At 47.1% G+C, this 22992-nt stretch overlaps 8 protein-coding genes across 8 annotated transcripts; 5 read left to right on the plus strand and 3 right to left on the minus strand.

Moving 5' to 3' along the window:
* Positions 1–45: 45 nt before the first annotated feature.
* On the plus strand, positions 46–9047 carry TOT_030000327 (chromosome condensation protein; the record flags this gene model as incomplete). The annotated part of the gene is made up of 20 exons (XM_009693072.1): positions 46–1219; positions 1405–2538; positions 2605–2643; positions 2691–2761; positions 2836–2895; positions 2935–3227; positions 3323–3406; positions 3613–4379; positions 4409–4653; positions 4721–4987; positions 5021–5272; positions 5302–5702; positions 5735–6077; positions 6109–6266; positions 6310–6400; positions 6432–6503; positions 6537–6965; positions 7007–7218; positions 7249–7310; positions 7342–9047. The coding sequence occupies 20 exons, from the start codon at positions 46–48 to the stop codon at positions 9045–9047; spliced, it is 7860 nt and encodes a 2619-aa protein (XP_009691367.1).
* A 231-nt stretch (positions 9048–9278) lies between these two features.
* TOT_030000328 (glucose-6-phosphate/phosphate translocator) lies at positions 9279–10331 on the minus strand (the record flags this gene model as incomplete). The annotated part of the gene is made up of 1 exon (XM_009693073.1): positions 9279–10331. The coding sequence occupies one exon, from the start codon at positions 10329–10331 to the stop codon at positions 9279–9281; it is 1053 nt and encodes a 350-aa protein (XP_009691368.1).
* A 1167-nt stretch (positions 10332–11498) lies between these two features.
* TOT_030000329 (conserved hypothetical protein) lies at positions 11499–12769 on the plus strand (the record flags this gene model as incomplete). The annotated part of the gene is made up of 4 exons (XM_009693074.1): positions 11499–11729; positions 11764–11847; positions 11878–12618; positions 12662–12769. The coding sequence occupies 4 exons, from the start codon at positions 11499–11501 to the stop codon at positions 12767–12769; spliced, it is 1164 nt and encodes a 387-aa protein (XP_009691369.1).
* A 287-nt stretch (positions 12770–13056) lies between these two features.
* Positions 13057–16812, plus strand: TOT_030000330 (serine/threonine-protein kinase ripk4; the record flags this gene model as incomplete). Its single annotated transcript, XM_009693075.1, has 4 exons — positions 13057–14535; positions 14617–15255; positions 15322–15568; positions 15671–16812. 4 exons carry the CDS (start codon positions 13057–13059, stop codon positions 16810–16812), a joined length of 3507 nt encoding a protein of 1168 aa, XP_009691370.1.
* A 353-nt stretch (positions 16813–17165) lies between these two features.
* TOT_030000331 (NADH dehydrogenase) lies at positions 17166–18892 on the plus strand (the record flags this gene model as incomplete). Its single annotated transcript, XM_009693076.1, has 2 exons — positions 17166–17371; positions 17413–18892. 2 exons carry the CDS (start codon positions 17166–17168, stop codon positions 18890–18892), a joined length of 1686 nt encoding a protein of 561 aa, XP_009691371.1.
* Positions 18893–18903: 11 nt separating this feature from the next.
* TOT_030000332 (ubiquitin carrier protein) lies at positions 18904–19559 on the minus strand (the record flags this gene model as incomplete). Its single annotated transcript, XM_009693077.1, has 3 exons — positions 18904–19032; positions 19149–19352; positions 19410–19559. The coding sequence occupies 3 exons, from the start codon at positions 19557–19559 to the stop codon at positions 18904–18906; spliced, it is 483 nt and encodes a 160-aa protein (XP_009691372.1).
* A 480-nt stretch (positions 19560–20039) lies between these two features.
* Positions 20040–21788, plus strand: TOT_030000333 (major facilitator superfamily MFS-1 protein; the record flags this gene model as incomplete). The annotated part of the gene is made up of 6 exons (XM_009693078.1): positions 20040–20184; positions 20217–20339; positions 20371–20622; positions 20706–21325; positions 21358–21633; positions 21666–21788. 6 exons carry the CDS (start codon positions 20040–20042, stop codon positions 21786–21788), a joined length of 1539 nt encoding a protein of 512 aa, XP_009691373.1.
* A 247-nt stretch (positions 21789–22035) lies between these two features.
* On the minus strand, positions 22036–22828 carry TOT_030000334 (uncharacterized protein; the record flags this gene model as incomplete). The annotated part of the gene is made up of 5 exons (XM_009693079.1): positions 22036–22127; positions 22217–22359; positions 22401–22588; positions 22624–22719; positions 22754–22828. The coding sequence occupies 5 exons, from the start codon at positions 22826–22828 to the stop codon at positions 22036–22038; spliced, it is 594 nt and encodes a 197-aa protein (XP_009691374.1).
* Positions 22829–22992: the final 164 nt, after the last annotated feature.

The raw sequence follows: 22992 nt of genomic DNA on the forward strand, positions 1-22992 counted from the left end.
GTCTTATACCTTGTAATTATAGCACCTTTTCAACTGTAAATTATTATGGGTAGAAGAGATAGGTCACATTCTTCACACAGGAACCGGTCGAGAAGTACTCGAAGGGAAAGGAGCAGAAGCCATAGAAAAAGCGATAGAACACATTCTTCTCGAAGAAGAGATAGATCGAGAAGCGAAGAAAGAGATAGAAAAAGAAGATCGCATAAACATCGCAGAAGTTATTCATCATCAAGTTCATCTCCAGAGCCAAAAAGAAGTAAAAAAGAGGAAAAGGAGTATGAAAAACCAGTGATAGTTGAAGAAACAAAGCAGCCAGATGCTGCAAAGAAGGAAAATAAGACGGAAATGGACCAAAAGAAGCTTGACAGACTGAACAGATTTAAAAAACTGGCAGAGAGTAGAAACAAAGCAACTAACGATCAAAAGAAGACAGTGACAATAAAGATAGCAGCTGAAATAAACCAGAAGCAAGAAAAGAAGATACTTTCAGCCTTTCAAGGGATTAATGAACCAGCTTACGAGGAGAAGACGATAGTGGAGGAGTTTGAGGATGGAATAGACCCCCTGGACCATTTTATGTCGAATCTGGAGTTAGAGGACGATATCGTGTACGATCAGCCAGAATCGGTGCCTGAAGTAGCAATTGACACGTCGAAGATCGCAACGCTGGACGATGTACTGCAATGGTCGGCGGAGCCAGCACCGGAGGAGGCGGAGGCGGACGGAGTAGACGAGCACGAGGAGGAGTTCCTGTCAAAACTGCTTAATAAAACGAAGACAGATAGGCCTGAAAGGTTCGAGGACGACGACGAGGAACGAGAACGCTATTTCAGCGACGACGAATATGATCCTTTGAAGGTGTCGATGGGCTCAGAATACACAGAACTGCTGGCCAAAATTAAGAGCAAGAGGGAGCTTCCGAGAGTAGATCACACGAAGATAGAATACATGCCCTTTAAGAAGAACTTCTACGTGCAGGTCTCGTCGATCACGAACATGAGTGAGCACGAAGTGGACGCGTTCAGAAAGGCGAACGGAAGCATACGCGTCTACGGGAAGAAGTGCCCGCGGCCAATATCGAGCTTCTCGCAGTGCGGCCTCCCGGACCCGATTCTGTCGATTCTGCAGAGGCGTGACTACGAAAAGCCGTTCCCGATTCAAATGCAGTGCATCCCTGCGCTGATGTGCGGAAGAGATGTGATAGGCATAGCGGAGACAGGTAGGATGGCGTAGTAGCATTAGTTATCACTGCTGTTAGTATTAGTAATTAATGTTGGTGCTAATGCCAGTATAGTTGGTACTTCTAGCAGTGGCATCAATAACAATAGGAGTAACAGCAGTATCAGTGTTAATAGTTGCATAGCCCCCGATTACTAAAATACTGGAGTTAATAAATACATGTAGGATCAGGGAAGACGTTGGCGTTCCTGTTGCCGGCGATTCGGCACGCGCTGGACCAGCCAAAGCTGAGGGAGAATGACGGAATGATAGTGCTGATAATAGCGCCGACGAGGGAGCTCATCATGCAAATCTCGAATGAATGTAGCAAGCTCTCAAAGTCGGTGGGACTGAAGACGCTGTGCGTGTACGGAGGAGCAGGAATAGGAGAGCAGCTGAACGCGCTGAAAAGAGGAGCGGAGATAGTGTGCGGGACGCCAGGAAGACTGATCGACGTCCTGACAATAAGTAACGGCAAGGTCACAAACCTGAGGAGAGTGACCTTCCTGGTGCTGGACGAAGCAGACCGAATGTTCGACATGGGATTCAGCCCGCAGATAACAGCAATCGTGGAAAACATAAGGCCAGACAGGCAGACGGCGCTGTTTTCAGCGACGTTCCCAACGTCAATAGAAAATCTGGCGAAGAAGATACTGAGTAAGCCGCTGCAAATCATCGTGGGACAGAGAGGAAAGAGCGCATCGCAAGTGGACCAGCACGTGCTGGTGATCAACGAGGACAAGAAGCTGCACAAGCTGCTTAAGCTGCTGGGAGAGTGGCACGAGCACGGAAGCATCATCATATTCGTCAACAGACAGCTGGACGCAGACAACCTCTTCACAGACCTGCTGGTCTACGGATACGAGTGCGCAGTGCTGCACGGAGGACAGGACCAGACAGATAGAGAGTTCACGCTCCACGACTTCAGAGAGGGGAAGAAGACAATACTAATCGCAACGTCAATAGCAGCACGAGGGATCGACGTGAAGTCTGTGGTGCTGGTCATCAACTACGCAGCTCCAGACCACTTCGAGGACTACGTGCACAGAGTAGGGAGGACGGGCAGAGCAGGGACGATAGGAACGAGCTACACGTTTCTGACGCCCGAAGAGGCGCCGAAGTCGCACGACATCATCAAGGCCCTGAGGCTGGCGAGTCAGGAGGTGCCGAAGGAGCTGCTTCAGATATCGCAGGCGCACCTGGCGACGATGGACGGAAAGGTGAAGTTCCGAGGAGGGTTTGGCGGCAAGGGCTTCAAGTTCAACGAGACGGAAAAGTCGCGCCAGCAGCAAGAGCGAAGAAACGCAATCAAACTGATGGGTAACGACTAGATAGGCAGCTAGATATTTTACATCATATTCAGTTATAATGGATTATGGTACCCAGTTATTCAACGACAAACTATGATACAGGCAACTAGATATTGTTATGTCAACAAATTGTGTATAAAATAGCTAATGAGTAACTTTTAGGCCTAATTGAAGACAGCGATAAGGAGGAGGAGACTGAAGAGGAGGAAGCAGAAGCAAGTGTTCCACAAAAGGTATTCATAGTATTGATACTAGTGCTACTAGTGCCATTAACACTTCTGTTAAAACAAAACTAATTTTAATGTAGGCAATTGCGGCACTGCAAACAGCAAAGGAACTGGCGAAGCAGTTTGAGAAGACGCCAATAGTAAGTTGCCACTGATACCATTGATATAACGTTGTTTAGAATCAGCCGACGCCTATGATCAAGGGGCTGTCGTGCGCAGGGTACATCGACGCGACCACAGGAAATACGATCGACGAGTTCGACATCAACAACTACCCGGACTCGGTGAGAGTGAAGATAACGAACAGAGAAGTGCTCTCGAGAGTGGCGGAAAACACGAACGTTAGCCTGCAGGTGAAGGGCTGCTACATCCCAGCAGACCCCTCCACGAGGAACCTTGCGCTCATGGCAGGGTCCAAGGGGCTGTACATTGAAATCGTAGGACCATCTGTAATCTCGGTACAAAGAGCAGTGTAAGTACTAGATATAGGGCGTAGATAGACTCGTTTGGACCGAACTTACCCATATTATGTACTTACTTATTGGCAAAAACATCCATTCTTTTCAGAGGTGAACTGAAGATGATTGTACAGTCGACGATGGCGCCGCAGCCCACGCAACCGGGCACGAAAATGACCGGACGCTACTCAGTGTTATGAAAACGAAAAAAACAGTCCTTGTAATGTGCTTAATTGCGTTTTATGTACATGTGTAGACAGTTGCACGACATCAGGGCAGCCAGGAGTAGAAATGGGAAAAAAGGATTTAGAATCCACACATTTGTAAATTATGCTAACTAAATAATATGTAAAATATTTTTTTAAAAATAAAAATGGAAAATTGACATATTTGAACCAGTATTGTGAGTTTGGGTATGGATGTGTACGAGTCTGATCACGACCTCAAACACATCCCCGTAGTTCCACAACTAATATCCCTGGGTCTCAACCATTCGCTCTGTATATCGAGGACGAAGGTGACAAACCCTCCGTCTAGCTCGAGGAGGACGAAGGACGGAGCCAAACACACAGTTTCGCACTTGAATGTGTATTCCTGGGGGAAAGTGCCCTTTAACTGCCTAGGTCAGGGCGTGGACGTGAGCACTTCCGAGTATCCGAAGATAATACCCTTCTTCAGCGGCAGGAAAATAGCCCAGGTGGCCTGCGGAGACTACCACTCGGCAGTGCTGGTGAGCTCCTCGAAGCAGCACCCGAACGCCGGCACCGTTTTCACGTTCGGGCTGGGAAACTCGGGAAGGCTGGGCTACCACATCGACACAAATTCAGACGTACTATCGCAGCAAATAGGCACCGAGGATAAGGATGAGCCTTCCTGGTGCACGCACACCCCGCAGCCGGTTGGGCTCTCAATTGGACTCAGGAACGCAATCGTTTCAATAGCGTGCGGCGCTAACCACACGCTTGTGACAACTGTCGACGGGTGTGTGTATTCTTGGGGAATGGGAGCGTATGGAGTGCTGGGAACGGGGAGCGTCGCCAACAGATACAACCCAGTGAAAGTCGTGTTCCCCTCGGACAACATATTCATTTCCAAGTGCTGCGCAGGCTCGAGACACTCAATGGCCCTGGACAAGGAGGGGAACGTGTGGTCTTGGGGCTACGGAGGTACGCTCAGGCCGACTCACGATGTTTAGGAAATGGGAGGCTAGGGCTCGGGAGCACGAGAAACTACTACACGCCTAACCTCATAAGGATCTTTGACACGTATGAAGTGTTTCAAATATCATGCGGAGACTCGCACAGCGCGTGCTTGGACAGGTTCGGAACAGTGTACACCTGGGGGTGTTGCCGAGGAGGGAAGCTAGGGCTGGGAAAGATAGTTTCGGACGTGCTGGAGCCGGCAGTGGTTGAATCTCTCAAGGGAACGCACATAATACAGGTTGGTGCAGCAGAAATATGGTATATGCTAGTTGTGTTCAAACCCTTTATATAACTGAAAATTGTAGATTGCTTGCGGCACTGGGAATACTCTTGCGCTATCCGCATCAGGGAAAATATACCAATGGGGGTGTACATTAGGGTTTAACAAGCAGTCTGAGGGGCTAATTTCAAACATAGATTATGTGCCGCAACCTGTCCCAGACACGGGGTTCAAGAACGTGTTCATAGCCGCAGGGCCTTACAGCTGCGCAGCAATAAACATTTTCGGAGATCTTCTAACTTGGGGGCTGGGAACGGGGTATCGGCTGGGCCACGGAGACTCGAAGGACCACGTAAGGTTTAAAGCAGCATTACTTAAAATTTAGGTGGCTCCGAAGTTTGTATCGCACCTGAGAACTAGAATATACATTGACACACTGCTGAAGGTATACGACGAGACTCCGATGGAGTTGCAAGATAATGTCAAGGCCGGCGCAACTAACGCGCACGACGAGAAGAGAATACAGCAGATCGCAGTGGGAGACGGCCACGGAGTGCTGCTCACGTGCAATGGCACAGTGTACACTTGGGGAGTGAACAACGGCACAGGCTACAACAGCACAAAGGACCAGATAGAGGTATCCACCAAGTTCACACTCTGTTTTAGAGTTACTCGGAGCCGATGCTGTTTAACCACTTTTCCTCGAAAATCTCTAAAATCGCATGTGGGTCGAACCACAGTTTAGCAATAACGGTAAATGGGCTCCTGTTCACCTGGGGATGCAACGATAATGGACAGCTAGGGCAGGGTGACCTGAGATCGCGAGTGATACCGGACCACGTGCCTTACATTGAGAACTGCATAAACGTCTTCGCAGGAGTCGACAACAGCGGATGCATATGCTCCTCGAACCACGAGGACTTCATGAAGGACGATTACGGGACGCTGTGGGTGTTCGGGTCCTCCAGCTGCGGTAAGCTGGGCCTGGGCGAGGCGCTGACGTCGACTGTGATGACGCCGAGGGAAATCACAACAGTAACAGGAGTGTACAAGCTGGCTCTAGGTACGTGGATCTGTGACCAAAGGACGATGTAGGAAGTATGCATTCAGTAGTTCTTACTCACGAGGGGTCGCTGTACTCCGCGGGCGCTGGAACGGGAGGGAGGCTGGGAACCGGAGACACCAGCAACTATTTCGTGTTCACTCCGGTCAAAACGGAAGTTAAGTTCGTCGACGTCTGCGCCGGGTCCTCGCACAGCCTGGCGATTTCTGTGGATAACGAGCTGTACGGCTGGGGAGAAGGGAAGTACATTTGTTCGGACGAGAAGCATGTTCTTGAGCCAACGCTGATGGAAGTGATACCATCTCCCACGGGAGAGGCAAAGGTGATATCGGCGGTGGCGGCAGGGAACCATTCGCTGGTGCTCACAAATAGCGGATACGTAGGTCAAACGATCTAACACTGGTGTTTAGGTAGCTGCATTTGGAAATAACACCTATGGACAGCTCGGAGTGCAGCTGAGCATCAAGAGCTCGGCAAACAACTTCATAAAGATGCCGTCCACAGTAAACCTCGACGCAAACGTGACGTGCATAGCCACCTCGAGATACTTTTCATCCTGTTCAACCCTGTAGGTTTAGACAAATTTAGTACATGAGTTCATCCGTTTATAGGAAGGGGGACGCCTATTCTTGGGGATTGTCGTCAGACGATAGGCTTGGAGTAGGATTTACGAACAACAAGGTTGTATACGCGCCCACAACGGTTAGTAACCGAGTCAATCATTGGTGTTCAGATCGTCAACACGAGCATGATCGGGGACATGATGGACCAGTTTGAGCTTGATTCGTACAAGTATACCTCCATGGTGAGTTTAGCGGCTGTGAATAGACAATGTTAGAGCGGATATGAGAATTTGATAAACTATTTTCTTGATGAGCTGCACTATTCAACGGACCCGCAGAGCGTGAACTGGAGTAACTTGCAGATAATCTTGAAAAACGAGGAGAGAATGACAAGTGAAGTGTCAATAAGGACCTTCGAGGACGACCTGATCAAGTGCCTTAAGACCCACGTGGATTTCATACTGAACATGAGCGAGAGTTACACGAGGCTGAAGGCGCTCCAGTTCAAACTTATGTCGATGGTGAAGGACTTCTGCTCGCTGCTGGGGAGCAAAAACAAGGAGATCGTCTACTCGAAGAACCTGCTCGGGCCCTTCAAGTCGAAAATGTCGCAAATAGAGAAGCTGGTGGAAATACTGTTCTTGCAGCCTGCGTATTTCATGAGATTGGCACTGTTCTCTTCGAACGTTGACATGGTGGCGAAGGTTATACAGCACGTGAGTTGAAAACGAATGACTGTTCTCAGGTGTACCACGACCTATGCATTCCACGAGTGCACAACCAGTTTTTTGCGCTGCTGAGGTCGCTTTTGAGGGAGGAGATACAGCTGTTCTTTAAGCCTTCGAACCCACTGAACGCATCGTTCTCGCCGTTCGCAAGGATCCTGAAGAGTTACGCCTTTATGAAGTACCTCGCAGTGGAGAACGCGCACCTGTTTCTATCAGTTCACAACAAGGAGTAGGTTTCTAAGCTCATTTGCATTTTCAGCTCGGTTGTATCGCATTTCGCACAGACGGGGCACAATTTGCTCATCCCGGATGAAAACTTTGGTATTGAGTTGAATGTAATAGTTTTCTTTAGACCCCAAGGAAACGAAGAAGTTTAGGGAGGGCATGAGCCACTTCGGGTCGTTCATAATATTCCTGAGCTCAGTGTTGTCGAACATGGTGGTCCACAAGAACATTCGCCTCCTGCTCATTCAGATGCACAGGATGGTCAAGGACAAGATACCGATAGAGTGGGCGTCGCCAAGCGTCCCCCTGGAGTACCTGTCAATATTCCCGCTGATTCCGGTCTTCGTGTACGCAGTAATCCAGCCGTTCTTTAAGCAGCCGAATGAAATCGCGGAGTTGTGTGACCTTCCAGCGATAACGGACGAGGGCCTGCTAAAGAACCTGTCTGTAGTTTCCGAATACTTCGAGTACATCGTGAACCCGAAGCTGTCTATGCCGCCGATGCCTAAGCAGCTGACTTCCATCGCCCAGAGCATGTACAGCAACCTTTCGAAGCTGTTTCTGGAGTACATAAAGTCGATTCTGCACGCCGAGGACAACTTCTACATCGACATCACGATGGACACCTTCAAGAGCCACTTTGACACTGAGTACCTGGACGTGAACATCGAGGCGCACGTGCTCGCGCAGCTGGTGAACCTGTGTCACCTGTCGCAGCACTACCTCAACCTCTCGGCGCACGACCCCCTGGTTAGGCTCGTCTCAGGGATCTCTGGCACCAAGAAGATATCCGCGAACGATCTGGTGTACAGCGAGGACTTCGTGTCGCAGCTTGAGGCGAGCAAGTACACCGTGAACATAAAGGTGGACCACAGGTTCATGGTCCACGACAAGAACATGTCCTTCTGCACGTACTCGAACACCTTCGTGCCACAGCGGCTCGCTTACAGGCAGAGCACGTACTCCGAGGACTGCATCAAGTACATATCGCTGATCGTCAGGTACTCGCCCATGGGCAAGTTCGACCCCCGGAAGGTCCTGCAAAACGCCCTCGTCTCCCTGGACGACCTCGAGGTCAAGTACGGCACCTACGACGACCTGATAGACGAAATGCACCTGAAGTCGAAGTACTTCTCAAGCCTGAAAAACCCTGACTTCAAGAGCGCCGAGGTGGCCAAGGAAGCCTTCGAGGTCCTTCAGAAGCTCAAGAGCCAGAACACGACGCCCAGGGCCCTCGTCAAGAGCCTGCTTGAGAAGCTGCTCGAGCGGGTGCGGCACCGGAGGTACCTGCTCTACATCTACCAGCACCAGAACGAGATTGAGCAGTGCCGGCGCAGCTTCGAGGCCTCCGTCGCCTACCGGATCCAGTACCTCACCGAGTGCATAAACTCCGTGGTCTACGACTACGCCGAGCCCTGCATCAAAAAGGCCTCGATAAAGCACAACGTCACGTTGTTCTCGCCCAGCGCCAAGAAGGTCGTGGAGCGCAAGAAGAAAGAGTCCTCGTTCCGCGAGCACGGGTGCCTCGAGCTGTACCGAAACGGGATTCTAATTCCTGACGACACCGTCACGACCCACATGTTCAACCGGCTCAGGATGTTCTTCTCCGCCAACATTGACACTGGCTGCTTTATCACCCTCAGTGGCGTCGACCCTTCCTCCAGCAACCAGGAGTACATGTTTCTCAGCTTCGAGCTGCTGCAGAGGCTCGTCGACTCTTCCAACAGTGGCTACCACCCCGTCTTCGTCAGCGGCGCCTACCCCTTCGGGATGTTTCTCATAAAGGCTTCTTTTCTCGTTGACACTTTCATGTCTCTTTTAAGAAACTACTGACTGCTTTTACTGTGGTTGTTTTTACCACGGTTAACGCTCTGGCCTCCGTTAGTGTATTCACCACCTTTGGTGTTCTGGTCGCCGTTAGTGTTTTCACCAAGGTTACTAATGACCACGGTCATTGCCATCAACGTTAATGCTTTCACCACCCTTACTTGTTGCTTCAACGCAGTGTAACATACCACACTATAAACATCATACCTAGCTCACGTACCATGTACTGTATAGATATTACTTTAGTATTGAGTAGAAGAATGCTCCTGCCAGTGCGATTGCTATGCCCAAAACCCCTCTCCTCGTCACCTTGTAGTTGAACTTGAACACTGCCGTGGTTATGAGCACTATTCTCTTGAGTGTGTTTGCTATTGCGTGGGACAGCTGGTTGATCTCCCCCAGGCACATGAACGCGAAGTCGTTGCACAGGAAGTAGCAGACGCAGGAGCCGAATGCCCGCAGCAGGAAGACCTGCTTGTCCTTGGGCGTCATCTTGGCCGTGCCGTTAACCCAGTAGGGCACCCAGTGCTTCGACTCGGTCACGTACGCCAGCGCCATCGAGCCCACTGAGGCCACCAGCGTCAGGACCATGTATATGTTACTCGCGTCCAGGTTTTTGCCCAGCTCGTTTTTGTTCTTCATCGTCATCTTCGCGAAGATCGCCCGCACTGAGCTTCCTGCGTTCGACATCATTGCGAACCAGAAGGCCGGCCAGCTGAAGCTCACGTCCTTGTACGAGGCCATGCCCACTCCCACCACCACCGGCACCAGCGAGACGTATGCGAGCGCGTTGTAGACCTCCCTCAGGAATATCAGCGAGAAGACCGCAGTCACCAGCGGCTCCAGCGCCTTGATGATGTGTGTGAACGACACTGCTCCTATGCCCATCGACACCACTGCTCCCAGGTGTACGAACAGGTGGCACAGCCCCTGAGGGACAAATACCTTGAAAAAGACTCCCTTCGACTTAAACGACGGCTTCTCTCTCAGCCCCGTTCCCCAGTAGAGTGCTGCGAACAGCCAGCCCACTGTCAGCTGCAGCGAGCTAAGTGTCCACGGCAGCGGGACTGCGTTGAGGATAACCTTGTTTTCCACCACGTACAGTGCGTTAAGACCATACCAGCCCAGGAACATCACGAGCAGCTTCCCCGAGAATTTGGGCAGCGATACGTACTTTTTTAGTGCATCTTTTTTTTGCGTGAATGACGACGGAGGCAGCAGTGTGTCCAGGTCTGACAGGTTATTGTCGAACAAATACTCTCCCTTCTGGTCCTTACTATTTGCCGACATTTTATTGCAAAGCAGCTAGCTAAACTGAAATATATACGGTTGAGTACTTAAAACAATGATAAAGTACAAAGTGCTACGACAAACTAGAATCATACACAACTCCTGATTAAAGACTCAATGTGTAAGATTCCATAAATAAACAACGGATTCCAGTGTCGAAAATAAAATAATTTGAGCTGATAAACCGATTTTTAAAAGTATTATATATCGTTCAATCACCTTTTCATTATAGAATCCTGACTTAAGAAAACTCTTAGGAAAATTTATTACAGACTAACACACTTCACGGAAGTGGACAGATGTGCTAATCAATGTGTAGATTCCAAATGTGAATAGAATTCAGATAAGCAGAATAATTATGTTATGTATATTTAATGTCAACTGGGGTTGTAGGTTAATAGACAATCAAATAGTCAATTTAATCAGATATTAAGTGTATTAAATAAACGATAATAACTGTGTAATATATATTCTAAAGTGAGATGATGTAGAACATAAGGCGATAATATACATATTGTCATTACACACATAAACAAAAGATTCCATAATTTTTAAAAAACTTAAATATAATTTCTAATAATCAAATTGATTAATGTGTCAATTATGAGTCATCTATAATATTTTAAAGAATACATATTACAAGCAATAAATAATTTTGTATTGATAATAAATTAACCACTGGTTAGCTATATTTAAATCAACTTTAAATAAACAAAACTGTCGAATTAAGAACAGTAAACTGATATAAAATTTATCTAATAATTTGTATTAGTTTTAATATTTATATTACACATCATCAAATGTTACATGGCTTTATAAAATGATCTGTATAATTTAATGTTTTATATCATGAAATTTAATTGATAAATTTACATTTGATTCTTAAATAAATAATTTATCATAAATAATATAAAATAATATGAAGTCCAAATGCACAATATTTTTATACTACAGTTAGTGTTTTCATTATAACCAACTTGTATTTTAACATTGCACATAAATTTGTGTTTCAGATTTAAATTAAACTTAATTTTTATTCATTTGATTCAATAATATAGCTTTAATTGCATCCACTCTGTAAATTATTTGATTGTTTTTTAATATACACTCTTCTCACATTATATGATGATTATAAGATCTATTTTCTTAAATTTCAACTAAGCAATTATGGATGAATATGATAATATAAAATCACATTCAGATGTTGCTCCGATTCCGATTCATCCACTGGTTCAAGATTCCACAAACACATCTATTCAGAATGAATATAAAGCCGAGAGCGTCCAAGATACTCAGGTTGAAGAGATAGCCTCTAAACTTGAATCTTCATTGATTAACGATAATCAATCCACTCAACCGCAGTTTGATCACCCAAAGACCGCTCTCTCTATCGCGCTGGTATGTTAACACATTAGACCATAATTATGTTTAGAACAATGTTCAGACTAACACAAGGCCAGTAACACACAGGGTGGTCGACATTCTGGACAAGTCAATAGATTGGGGGCCGACACAGGTACGTTCATAGAGTGAATAAAAGCATCAGGTGATTATCGACATCGACGATACGGTAAAGTCCAGCGGAGGATATAAGCTCTTTAATGTCCCCCTAGGAGGAGTGGATACACAATACGGCCGAGGAGAACTGTATCCAGGCTCATTTCAATTTATATTGGAGCTATCCATGCATAAAATGGGTAGGAACAAGAAGCCTCTACTTCTATCGGTACTAACAACGAGAATTCCACAGGTGCCAATCACGGTGGATTCGGCGCTTAATATGCGGCTGAGAGAGGTTGCGGAGCGCCGAGGAGTCTTAAACTGGGGGATCGACTGCAACAATAAAATCCTCTACTCCACTCTGAGAGAGTGGGTGTTCAACGAGGCGCGGGGAGAGAAGAAATTTGTCAACTTCAGGAAGCTCCTCAAGTTCGTGTCGAACGAAAACGCAAACGCACGCTATATATGGATCGGGGACACGGGAGACAGGGATCTCGAGGCGGGAGAGATGATGATCAAGTATTTCCCGGGGAAGATAAGGGCGGTCTTCATGCACTGCGTGTCGAACGCGGACGGATTAGCGAACGGCATGCCCAACGACTACTACCTCAAGTCAGTGCCAGTTTTGTTCTTTAAGACGTACGTGGGAGCCGCGAAGAAGGCGGTGGAGCACGGACTGCTGAACCACAACGCACTCTCCAGAGTGCTCGTGAGGGCGGTGCTGGACCTGAACGACAATACGACGTCCGACCACTCAAAATGGAAAGATTTGATCAAGGATATCCTGGTATGTTAAAAACACACATCTGAGCAAATATGCGCTTTTTTAGGAGGTGGAAGAAATCGCGAATCTGAAAAGGTACGAGGCAGCACTCGTCGTGAAGACCAGGTCAATTATAGAGTCGAAAATACGGGAATTATCGCAGTCCATAATATAAAGTGCCTTGTAACACGAAGAGTCTCCCCTAATTTTTGCTAAAATTTATTGTACGTAGCAATAGCACATGTATTTATGAGCGGCACAACAATCTGAAGAAATTGTCATTTCTCTCATATAAATTTACCATTACGTGTACTATATTTTTAAAAAAATTTAATAGTTAATTAAATTCACTTTATTGTACTATATTCCCCCGGTTTACTAATTCAGCAGTATGTGTGACCACTTGTCTACACATTTACACTTTCGTCCCCTTCTTCTTCACACAAATAGCAAAACACTGCAATGGATGTAGAAACGGTTTGTAGAGATTTCGTTTTTTCTCTCAAAAATGACAATACTGTGCCCTTCGACATGTATACTCTCATCGATGCCCATACACGAGGCCTGCTCGAGGATAAACTCGATTTCCCGGACGATAAGTTAGACATTTTATATGAAGAGTACGCTAGCAACTATACAAACGATGAAAGGGTGTACGATGTGTTCGCCTCGTGCTTCGTTAACAGAGGCATGTGGAGAAGAGCACGCTCAGCCCTCTTATCGAGACTGTACTTCCTGGAAAAGGACTCGGAGGAGTATAAATCGGCCACCAAAAAGCTCAATTTGGTCGAGGAGAATGTGGTGTCAGAGCTTATACCGCTGCCAAGTTCCATGGTGGAAAGGCTGTTCTTGAGGGAGCACGAGTACAATTTTAAGTCCTGGAGGTCTAAAATGTACCACACACAAGTGCTGGCTCCACACACCTACGGGACCCTGAACCAGAAGAACACGTTTGTGTCGATTAGCAGTACCACTTTGAAGTCGGGAGTTCTGCTGTTCAAGACGACGCCGGTGGCGGTGGCGCCCTGGGCAATTAAGCCGACGGGGCAAACGGACGCGAACATGTGCAAGGGGAGAGTGTACTGCTGTTTTCATTGTCTGGCGCTGGTAAACAAGCCCTGCGACAACACGCGCGAGGACAGGAGGCTCGTCGCATGCCCGAAGCACCCGAGGGAGTGCAACTACTTCTTCTGCTCGAAGGAGTGTTTTCTGAAAAACGGAGCTGTGCACTCGATGGAGTGCGAACACCTAATAAAGCTGCAAAAGTTCTCTGAATATTATTTGAACCCGGCGATCGTGCTGCTGGTCTCGAGAGTCCTGATCAAGTGCAGGCTCAACATGGACAGCACGAGTCGAGTCTGCGAGCTCGACGAAGAGCGCGGAGCCACCACGGAGCTGCTCGACTCCCTGCTCAACTACTACGTCGACTACTCGTTTCTCAGGCTGCACCACCCGCGGGTGTTGGACGAGGTGAACAGGTTCGCCTCGTTCTTGCTGGACACTCTGGGCTTCGATTTCTGCCTGCACCTGACCACGCGGGAGCTGGCCCACATCACCACCGTGGTCTGGATAACCAGCGTTCCCTTCACGTCATATCTGAACTACTCGACTGAGTCCGAGGATGTGACTGGGGGCACACTCTTCACGTTTAAGATACTGCAGTTTAAGCAGTCGCACGCGCCGAACTGCGTGGCCCACTTCGACGAGGGGAAGCTCACGGTGAGATCGATTTATGAGATAGCGCCAGGCACGGAACTGACGATAAGCACGTTCCTCGACAAGTACCTGCCGCCCTTCATCCAGACTAGGAGGTTCTGGTCAGTGGGATCGCTGTTTTCAGCGCAGCAGAACGAAAAATTGAGCACGAACGCCAAGTTCAACGACCTCACCTCTATCAGGTGTAGAAAGTGCATAAATTCGTACTGTTACACGAAGGGCTATGTAAAAACGCCAGATTGTGGGATGGAAATGCTGGATGCCAATTTTGGTATCGGCTGCAGGCCTAGTAGCGATTCTGCACAGACGGCATCGGAGTACGTGAACTACCAGTGGGAGTGCGATCAATGCTCGTATCCGGATGCTGACGAGCTCGACCTTTTGCAGAACAAAGCGGAACACCTGTTCTCTAAGGCGCAGAAACTCTACTTCGAGGGCGAGTTTCTGCAGTCCAAGAACCGCCTGCTCGAGTTCGTGAGCAACTGGGCGGGCGTGCTGCATCCTGCGCACTACCTGATGTACAACGCGTACCTGATGCTGGCGGGCATGCTAATGAATAAGCCGGGAGGGAACATACACGAGTCCCTGGTGTACCTGCGGAAGGCGCTGATACAGGCCGAGAGAATGCTGCCCATCGTCTGCCACGAGAAGGCGTACCTCTACGACAGGCTCGCGGACTATGTTCTCAGGGTCAAGGGCTGCACGCGGCTCAAGAGCGCCGAGTACAACCAGACGAAGCAGCTCATCATGAGCTCGCTTTACAACTGCGTGTGGAACTGGACGGTAATATCAGGCACGGACTCGTACCAGGCGAAGTCAGCGATGCAGAAGTGCAGGAGCGTGGCGTTCTCACTTAACATTCACACGTTCCCGCTGTCGAAGGAGTTCGTGATCAACGTCCCGAGCAAGTACTCGGTGCTCTTCAGGGCAGCCACAGGCTCAAAAGTGATTCCGAAGTCGTTTTCAGCAAAACTGGCAAAGGATAACATCGGGCACGATAAGTCTGAGCAGTTGTCGGAGACCTACTCAGTGGACGACGTAGCCTCGATGGCGTTCTGCGCAGCTCAAAGCGGCGAGTACGACGCCATCGTGCTGGACATTTTGACGACGATACAGGCGTATGGAATTCACCAGTTGGGCACGGGACTCTCGGTAGTGGGAATTATCGCGTCCAACTTTAACCTGGACTTCCTGAGCGCAATGTTAAATTCAATCCACGATCGCACGAAACAGCACCTGGATTTTATAAGCAAATCTGGTGAAGCCAAGAGCGAAGAGGCAGAAAAGGCTCTTGGAGGTGGAGGAACGAATAAAGGTGCCAACGGAGGAAGAAGGCAGGCAGAGTTCAATCAGGAGGCAGTGAGGGCAGGGTCGTATGTGGTAAATTTGGCGTACTCGGTTTTCGGCGCCAACGAACTGGGGATTGACCCGCTCATCGCGCTTATTAGCAGCCCGTATCCGACGATGGAGAACAAAGAGTCTGAGATCGCAATGTACGCGAACACCGAGAGGGCAATGGTGAACTTGCTGTTGACGTACGGCAAGAAGATCAGGAATCTTCTGAAGGATTACAGGGATCTGATCAGTCAGAGGGCAGCGCCAGCTGATTTCTACGCGTTTCTGAGCTCCGACACCGACTTTCAGAGGATCCTGATCAACAGGACGACAAATCAGATGCTAGGATCGCAGACGCCGCTGCACTACGCATCCTCAAAGGGCAAGACTGAGGTGGTAGAGGTGCTGCTGAAGCACGGCGCGCCAGTCAACAGCCTCACGCACGAAGGAGCGACTGCCCTTCACCTGGCGGCACTCAATGGGCACCTGGAAGTGGTCAAGCTCCTGGTCAACAGCCGCGCGAGCCTCCAGCTATCGCTGAAAACGGGAGAAACGCCACTGCACCTAGCCATATACGGCTTACACGTGGACGTGGTCGCCTTCCTCGTTGACCTTTATAGGGACCAAAATCTGCAGAGCATGAAGGGGCCCTCGTTGTGGCACGCCCTGGTGTGCGGCATATTTAGGGAAGACGACCAGAGGGCGCCGAAAGACCTCAAGGAACCACCGCAGCCGTTCGAGAATGTGATCGGCCGCTTATCGCTGGCAGTTGAAATGGCGAAGCTGCTCGTGCAGAAGGCGGAGACTGAGAAGTGGCTGAGCACGTACGTCTGGGCGAACCATCTGCCCTCGCAGCTGCTGCAGCAGCTCTGGGACCGCGCCTTCGAGTCAAGCTCGCTCTTCTACTTCCCCAAGAGGGCTCCCACGGTCTACGTCGTGTCGAACCCGAGGGGCGTGATGGAGTCGCCGATGAAAACGCTGCAAACGCCGGATTCTAACGGAAAGGCAGGCCTCTACGGGTCGCTGAAGGCGTCCAAGTACAACGTGAATAACTACAACGAGCTCAACCAGAAGAACGACGCTGTGTTTAGCGCAGCAAGGACCTTCCACTTCCTCGTGGAAATTATTAAGAAGATGGAGGAACAGTGTGCGAATTTAAACCAGTAGCCGATTTCGACGCGGGTATTTTGATGAGCTTGACGCCGACTACGAATACATGTGCATACCAATCGGAATGCTGTGTGCTGCCACCTCAGGATTATGAGGCTGCGTGTATATCGGCAGCCTCTTCATCAGCACATGTGATTATTCAAATATGAATAATATGTAATAAACTTGTATGTTCTTTTTATTTCACGCATCCCCTCTGTGGATTTGTAAATGTAGTTTAGTTTACCACAATTTTTTTAAAGTTTAACGATTTTTTATCACCGGTTGTTATTTTAACTCTTAATATTGATTTTTGATAACATATAGATATAATTTTATTCGTCAGCGCATATTTTAATAAATAAATTAATATGATGCTAAGATCGAGTTTATTCTTTAATTATTGTTGGCAAACCACATCTAAAAATATAAATTTCACTCAAAGAATAAATGTTTTCAAGTATCACAGTAGAGGATACAGTTCTGCCACGCCTAACACTCATTCTAGGCCTCGGGTTGTCGTTCTGGGTTCCGGATGGTCCTCCATATTCTTCGTGAAGCACTTGAACCCGAAACAGTAAGTTTGATTTTACACACTCTAATTATGCACACTTTTAGGTTCGACTTGACTGTAGTATCGCCCAGAAACTATTTCACTTTCACACCCCTTCTTCCTAAAATCATGTCCGGCATGGCTAACACGATCACGGCCAGCGAGCCCTTTTTAACCTTTATGAAAAAGCGCTTCAAGGACAACTCCACGTTTGTGCACGCAAACTGCGTCGACGTGGACACTAAGTCAAACTCAGTCACCTGTGCGCCCGTGGATGGCGCAAACACACTGTTCTCGATCAATTACGACTACCTCGTCATCGGAGTCGGCTCAAAAACAAACTCCTTCGGAATCAGAGGAGTGGAGAAGTATGCGTTCTTCCTAAAGGAGGTGGAGCACGCTGAGAAGGTGTTTCAGAGGGTTCTGGACAATTTCAGCGCTGCCAGCATGCCCTTTGTGTCAGACGAGGAGAGGAGGCGTCTCCTGCACTTCGTGGTCGTGGGCGGAGGGCCGACGGGAGTGGAGTCCGCGGGAGAGCTATCGGTGCTGATGAACGACTATCTGTCGAAGGTGTACCCGGAGCTGCGTCAGTTCGTAAAGGTGTCGATTGTGGAGGGGGGCAAAAGGCTGCTCCCGACGCTCAGGGCAGAGTCCTCGGAGTACGTGTCCAGGGTGTTTGACAGAAACAACGTGAACATGTGCTTCGGAAAGGTGGTCTGTGAGGTGAAGGAGCACTCGTGCGTGCTCAAGGAGCTGGCCACGGGCCAGACCGAGGAGATCGGGTGCGGACTCGTGCTCTGGGCGAGCGGGCTGAAGGAGACGGAGCTGGTGTCGAAGCTCCAGAAAAAGCTCAACATGCCCGAAAACTCACGAGCTCTGCTGGTCGACCAGTATCTGAGGCTCCAGGGCACGGACAACGTGTTCTGCCTGGGCGACTGCTGCAGGCTGGCGCCGACGAGGCTGTCGGACAACCTGGAGGCGGTGCTGAACGCGACCGGCAGTCCCACCCTCGAGGCGCTCCTGAAGAACAGGCCGAAGCTGGCGAGGGACTTCCCGCAGGTGAGGAGAACCAAGTGGAAGTTCAAGGAGGAAAAGTTCAAGAGCGCGGTGGCGGAGATAATGGCCAAGTCCGAGCGCGAGGCGGGCGGGGGCGGCGCTGGAGGAGAAACGAGGGAAACGTTCCTGGAAATCCTGAAGCACATCGACAACACGTACACGCCGCCCTTTCCCACTGCCCAGAATGCCAAACAGGAGGCAATATACCTGGCGAAGATGTTCAACAACGGCTCCCTGCTGGGCGGCGGCATCGCCAAGGCGGGGTTCGGCGAGCACTGGAAGGGCACGCTCGCATCTCTCGGCGGCTACCGCGTGGTCATGAACAGCCCCTTCGTCAACCTGAACGGCGGCCTCCTGCCCTTCTTTTTCTGGAACAGCATTTACCTCATTCTGTTCACGAGCTGCAAGATGCGCGCGCTCTTTATCGTCGACCTCGTCATGAGCTTCTTCACTAGTAGGCACATAATATCTAAGAGTCACAGAAATTAAAGTTTAATGTACTAGTCCACGGGCCGCAGCTCGGCCGCCTGTTTGCGTACTCGGTTTATGTACTCGGGTCTGTTGTTCAGAAATAGCAGATATGGGTCTGCCTGGGCAGGCGATAGCGGATTCGGGTTGTCGAGGAGGTCCTAAAACAGTGTTACACTACCATTAGCGTGTAATGGATCAGTGTGAGCCAGATAAAATAAATATGTGCGTTCGATGCCTTTGAAAGCGTGTTTAGCGTCCACTACTGTAGTCCTACCTGTATTCCTAGCAATATTTGTTTAATTGTTATAGACGGCTTCCATTCCTCGTCCTCGTTTAAAATCGATAAACACACGGTGCCGGAGGGGTATATGTTCGGGTGGAACAAGACTGTGGTGAACCTACACTTGGGTGGCTTGCTCGGATAGTCCTCCGTAAACTCCATTGTAAGTTGGTATTCTCCCTCCTCCCAAATTGACCCCTAAGTAAGATGACAGTGACTGTAAATACGGTTTATTTTATGTTAAATCACAAATACCTTCTTTCCCGGGATTTTGCATATCCACTTCATCATATCATAGCCGCTTCCGTCAGGGAGCAGGGCATATTTTGCCGAAAATCCAACGGGATGGTCCCGTCGCCATTCTAATCTCTCCTTAGCCAATCTCTTTCTAGCTATGGATGGCATTGTTCATATATAATCATATTATTGAAGAAAGTTATATATTTATATTGTTAATGTATCGATATATGCCTTTATGGTGGTATTATGTATACATCGAATATATGATCTATTTTATGCAAGGAATCACACAAATTTAACTTATAAAAAATTCAAATACATGGATTTAATCTTATTTATTGTGTTTATATGATATTTAATAGTGTGTATAGACAAGTAAATGTTATGTGCTTGTGTGTAATACGTATTTGAGATTATGTTCAAGAATAGAAAAGATATTTGAAAATTACTACTTAATATGATTATATATATGCTTTCGCGTGTTAAATAATGGTTTGTATCAAATTTTCAAGATCTGAAGATGATGGCGTACACCAAATGGCAAGATGCAAAGTAAGTACAGCAAAGACGTAAAAACACTAGTGTGTTTATATTCAGATAATAATTTACAAATCAATAACAATAGACATAAATAATCATACAAAAATGGATACAGATAAGAAATCTGGAAAAGTTAAGAACTTTTTCAAAAAGTTCAAATTGGAGACGGAAGACGTTAAAAAGTTCAACGGGCCATATGTAAATTCATACTTAAGGCTCATAGCTTATGCTACGATGACTGTTCTCACAGGTACTTTTTATTTAATGATAATTTATTTTAAGGTTGTGTGTACTGGGGTTGGAATGGAATCCAGGAGATGTTGTACAAGGCTGGGTCTTTTGAAGAGCTATGTGAAGGGCAGGCGGACGCAGTATTCACGTATATAGGCGACCTTCCGTATATAGGTAAGAAGCTTCCCTTAAATTAATGCTTTAGACTGTGGACTCAGGAAGAGTAACATCAACAACCTTTACACCCTCACCTTCACTACACACTTTGCTTTTTTCATAATCGGAGGGATATTGTTGGACGTTTTAGGACCAAAAATTGTGTTCATAGGGTCTCAGGCAATAAACCTTTTGTCATGGATGCTCATCTGTACCATGCCTAAGAATGAAACGGCCTTGGCTGCTTCCTTCTTCATGATAGGAGCTACCGCTGAAACAATATTCACTCCCCTACTTACTGGTACGTTTTGACGGATACACATCGACGCAATTGCATATCTATGTATACTAAAGTAAATAAATGTTTGTCTAATCTGTTTTTAGTTTCGCACTATTTTCCGAAAAACCGCTCTTTCGTCATATCCATACTGGGATCAATGAGATCGATATCATTCGTCGTTCCCACGGTTTTGGGTTTCATATTCAGGTCTAAAACCTTTACACCGAACTCGCTATATTTCATTGGAATAATGTACGGGATTTGCGGAAATGTACTATGTGGCATAGCAGGAGGGTATCTGCTCCAATGGAAGTTCACATCGCCCAAACAAGCCGAACCGTCAGACCAATACGTAGACCTAATGATTAACAATGATGTTGAGGAGGAGGACTTGGACAGCATGGAGTTGACAGACCAAGAGGAGCCCAAGCGTGAAAACCGTTTCAAGCGAGGCTTGAAAATTATGTCGTCATCATTAGTGGCAGCTTTTAAGCACAAGCAGCTGTTAGAGTTCATAATTGTCACCTTGAGCGCATCCTTGTTCATGACTGGAATCGGATTTATAAACAAATCCCAGCGTGAAATATTCGAAAACTCCATAGGAGAGACCGTTGTGGACATATACAAATACTTCAACATACTCACGTTCGTCCCGGCGCCATTCCTAGGCTTGGTCATGGACAGGTTTGGTCCAGCAGTGGTGATGGCGATCCTCAATATATCGGTACGTCGGCTATCCATAATTATTGCTTTTAGGGGTTCCTTTTTTATATGCTCGTGAGCTTTAACTCGTACTACACTAAGCTCATCGCCTGCTTCTTCTACGTAGTAGCCGCGTCACTGTGCTTGTCTTCGATATACTGTTACCTCAATATCAGGTTCACCAAAAAGTACTTCGGGGCCCAGTTGGGAATAATATTGGGACTCATAGGCGTTCTATCCTTTACCAACAACCCACTCTATGACTTTGCAGTGCTGAAGCTGTCTCACCTTAGGCCTTTCAACTTCAGGCCCGTGACCCTAGGACTAATGGTACGTTTTTGTAAAACACATTTTATTCTTAGGGCTATATGGCCTTCTGTTCAATTATGAGTTTCGCATTAATATACATATCTGCCACAACCACGCCCGAGCACCTTAAGATAAAGAATTCCCAATCAATTGAAACACACATAATACAAGTTTAGATTGTAAATTATTGTAAACCGCTAAGAAATGGTTAAACAACATTCTATAAACAACTCACCTGTAAAGTAGTTCCTTTAAACACGTAGTAAATAAAACATCCGAAATTGAGGACAATCACAACTTGTACAACTGTTACCTTGGAAAATAATGCCATTGTAAACTAAAGCAACACTAAATATTTGTATACACATCCATGTATTATGGATTTAAACTTTAAGATTTAATGTAGTAAAATGCCCATGTGTGTTAATCATCGAATCCATAAAACTCAGAAGCATTCTGAAACTCTGAATTCGTCGTGAGTACATTCGTGTTTGAATTCGTAAGGACGTTTAGGACTAAAAGTTACATTGTGCTAGTCAACGATGACTGTGTAAACATAACGTAATATACACAAGTATATATAACATAAACTCTAATAACTAACGCTTTTTCTCCTCGTGAGTGAGTCCTATTAAAAATGTGTCATCAACCGTGTTTGAGCGCTTCATCAAAAACGAACGCCGCTTACACTCAGCTTCCTTCAAGAGTGTTAGTAGATTTTCAACTGGCCATTCGGTCTCGGGGATTCTGAAAACACGTTTGCACATGTACACATCTTCTAAACTTACATTGAGCATAGCTCATACCCCAATTCGAAGTAGAAGGGGCAGAGTGTGCCGATGGCAGTCGCTGTGGATTCAGCCAAAAGTGCTCTGGCTGATTTATAAAACTCAGGGAACTCAATCTTGACCAACCCGGTCTTGTGTAGGTGCTTGGCGTAGAACAGGTACAAATCTACCTCATCCTCGGGGAGCAACTAAAGAGAAATCAGTAACATGTGTTGAAACGAACTTCATCTGCTCTATTAGCGTGTTTAAGCTCGTCCAGAGCTTTTGGAGATAGAAAGGTCAGCCCTGGTAAGTTAACTAGGGGTCGACATGGAACCTTCTAAAAGGAAACTAATAAATATAAACAAACCAACCACAAAATCAACATATTTAGTAAAATCAGAGTTATTAACAACTATTTCTTGAATTATATTATATATTTCACTCATAATGTTACATATCGGTATATAAAGTGTGTTGTATTAAAATTCATATTAAATGATGAAGAAATAATTAAAATATGTTTAATAACATCCAAAACATATTTTATAAATAAATTAAGAGATATAGATAAAATACGAATAATCAAAGTGAACACGGCATAGAATTATAG

This window comes from Theileria orientalis, chromosome 3, assembly GCF_000740895.1.
Source record: "Theileria orientalis strain Shintoku DNA, chromosome 3, complete genome".
NCBI classification, from domain to species: Eukaryota; Apicomplexa; class Aconoidasida; order Piroplasmida; family Theileriidae; genus Theileria; species Theileria orientalis.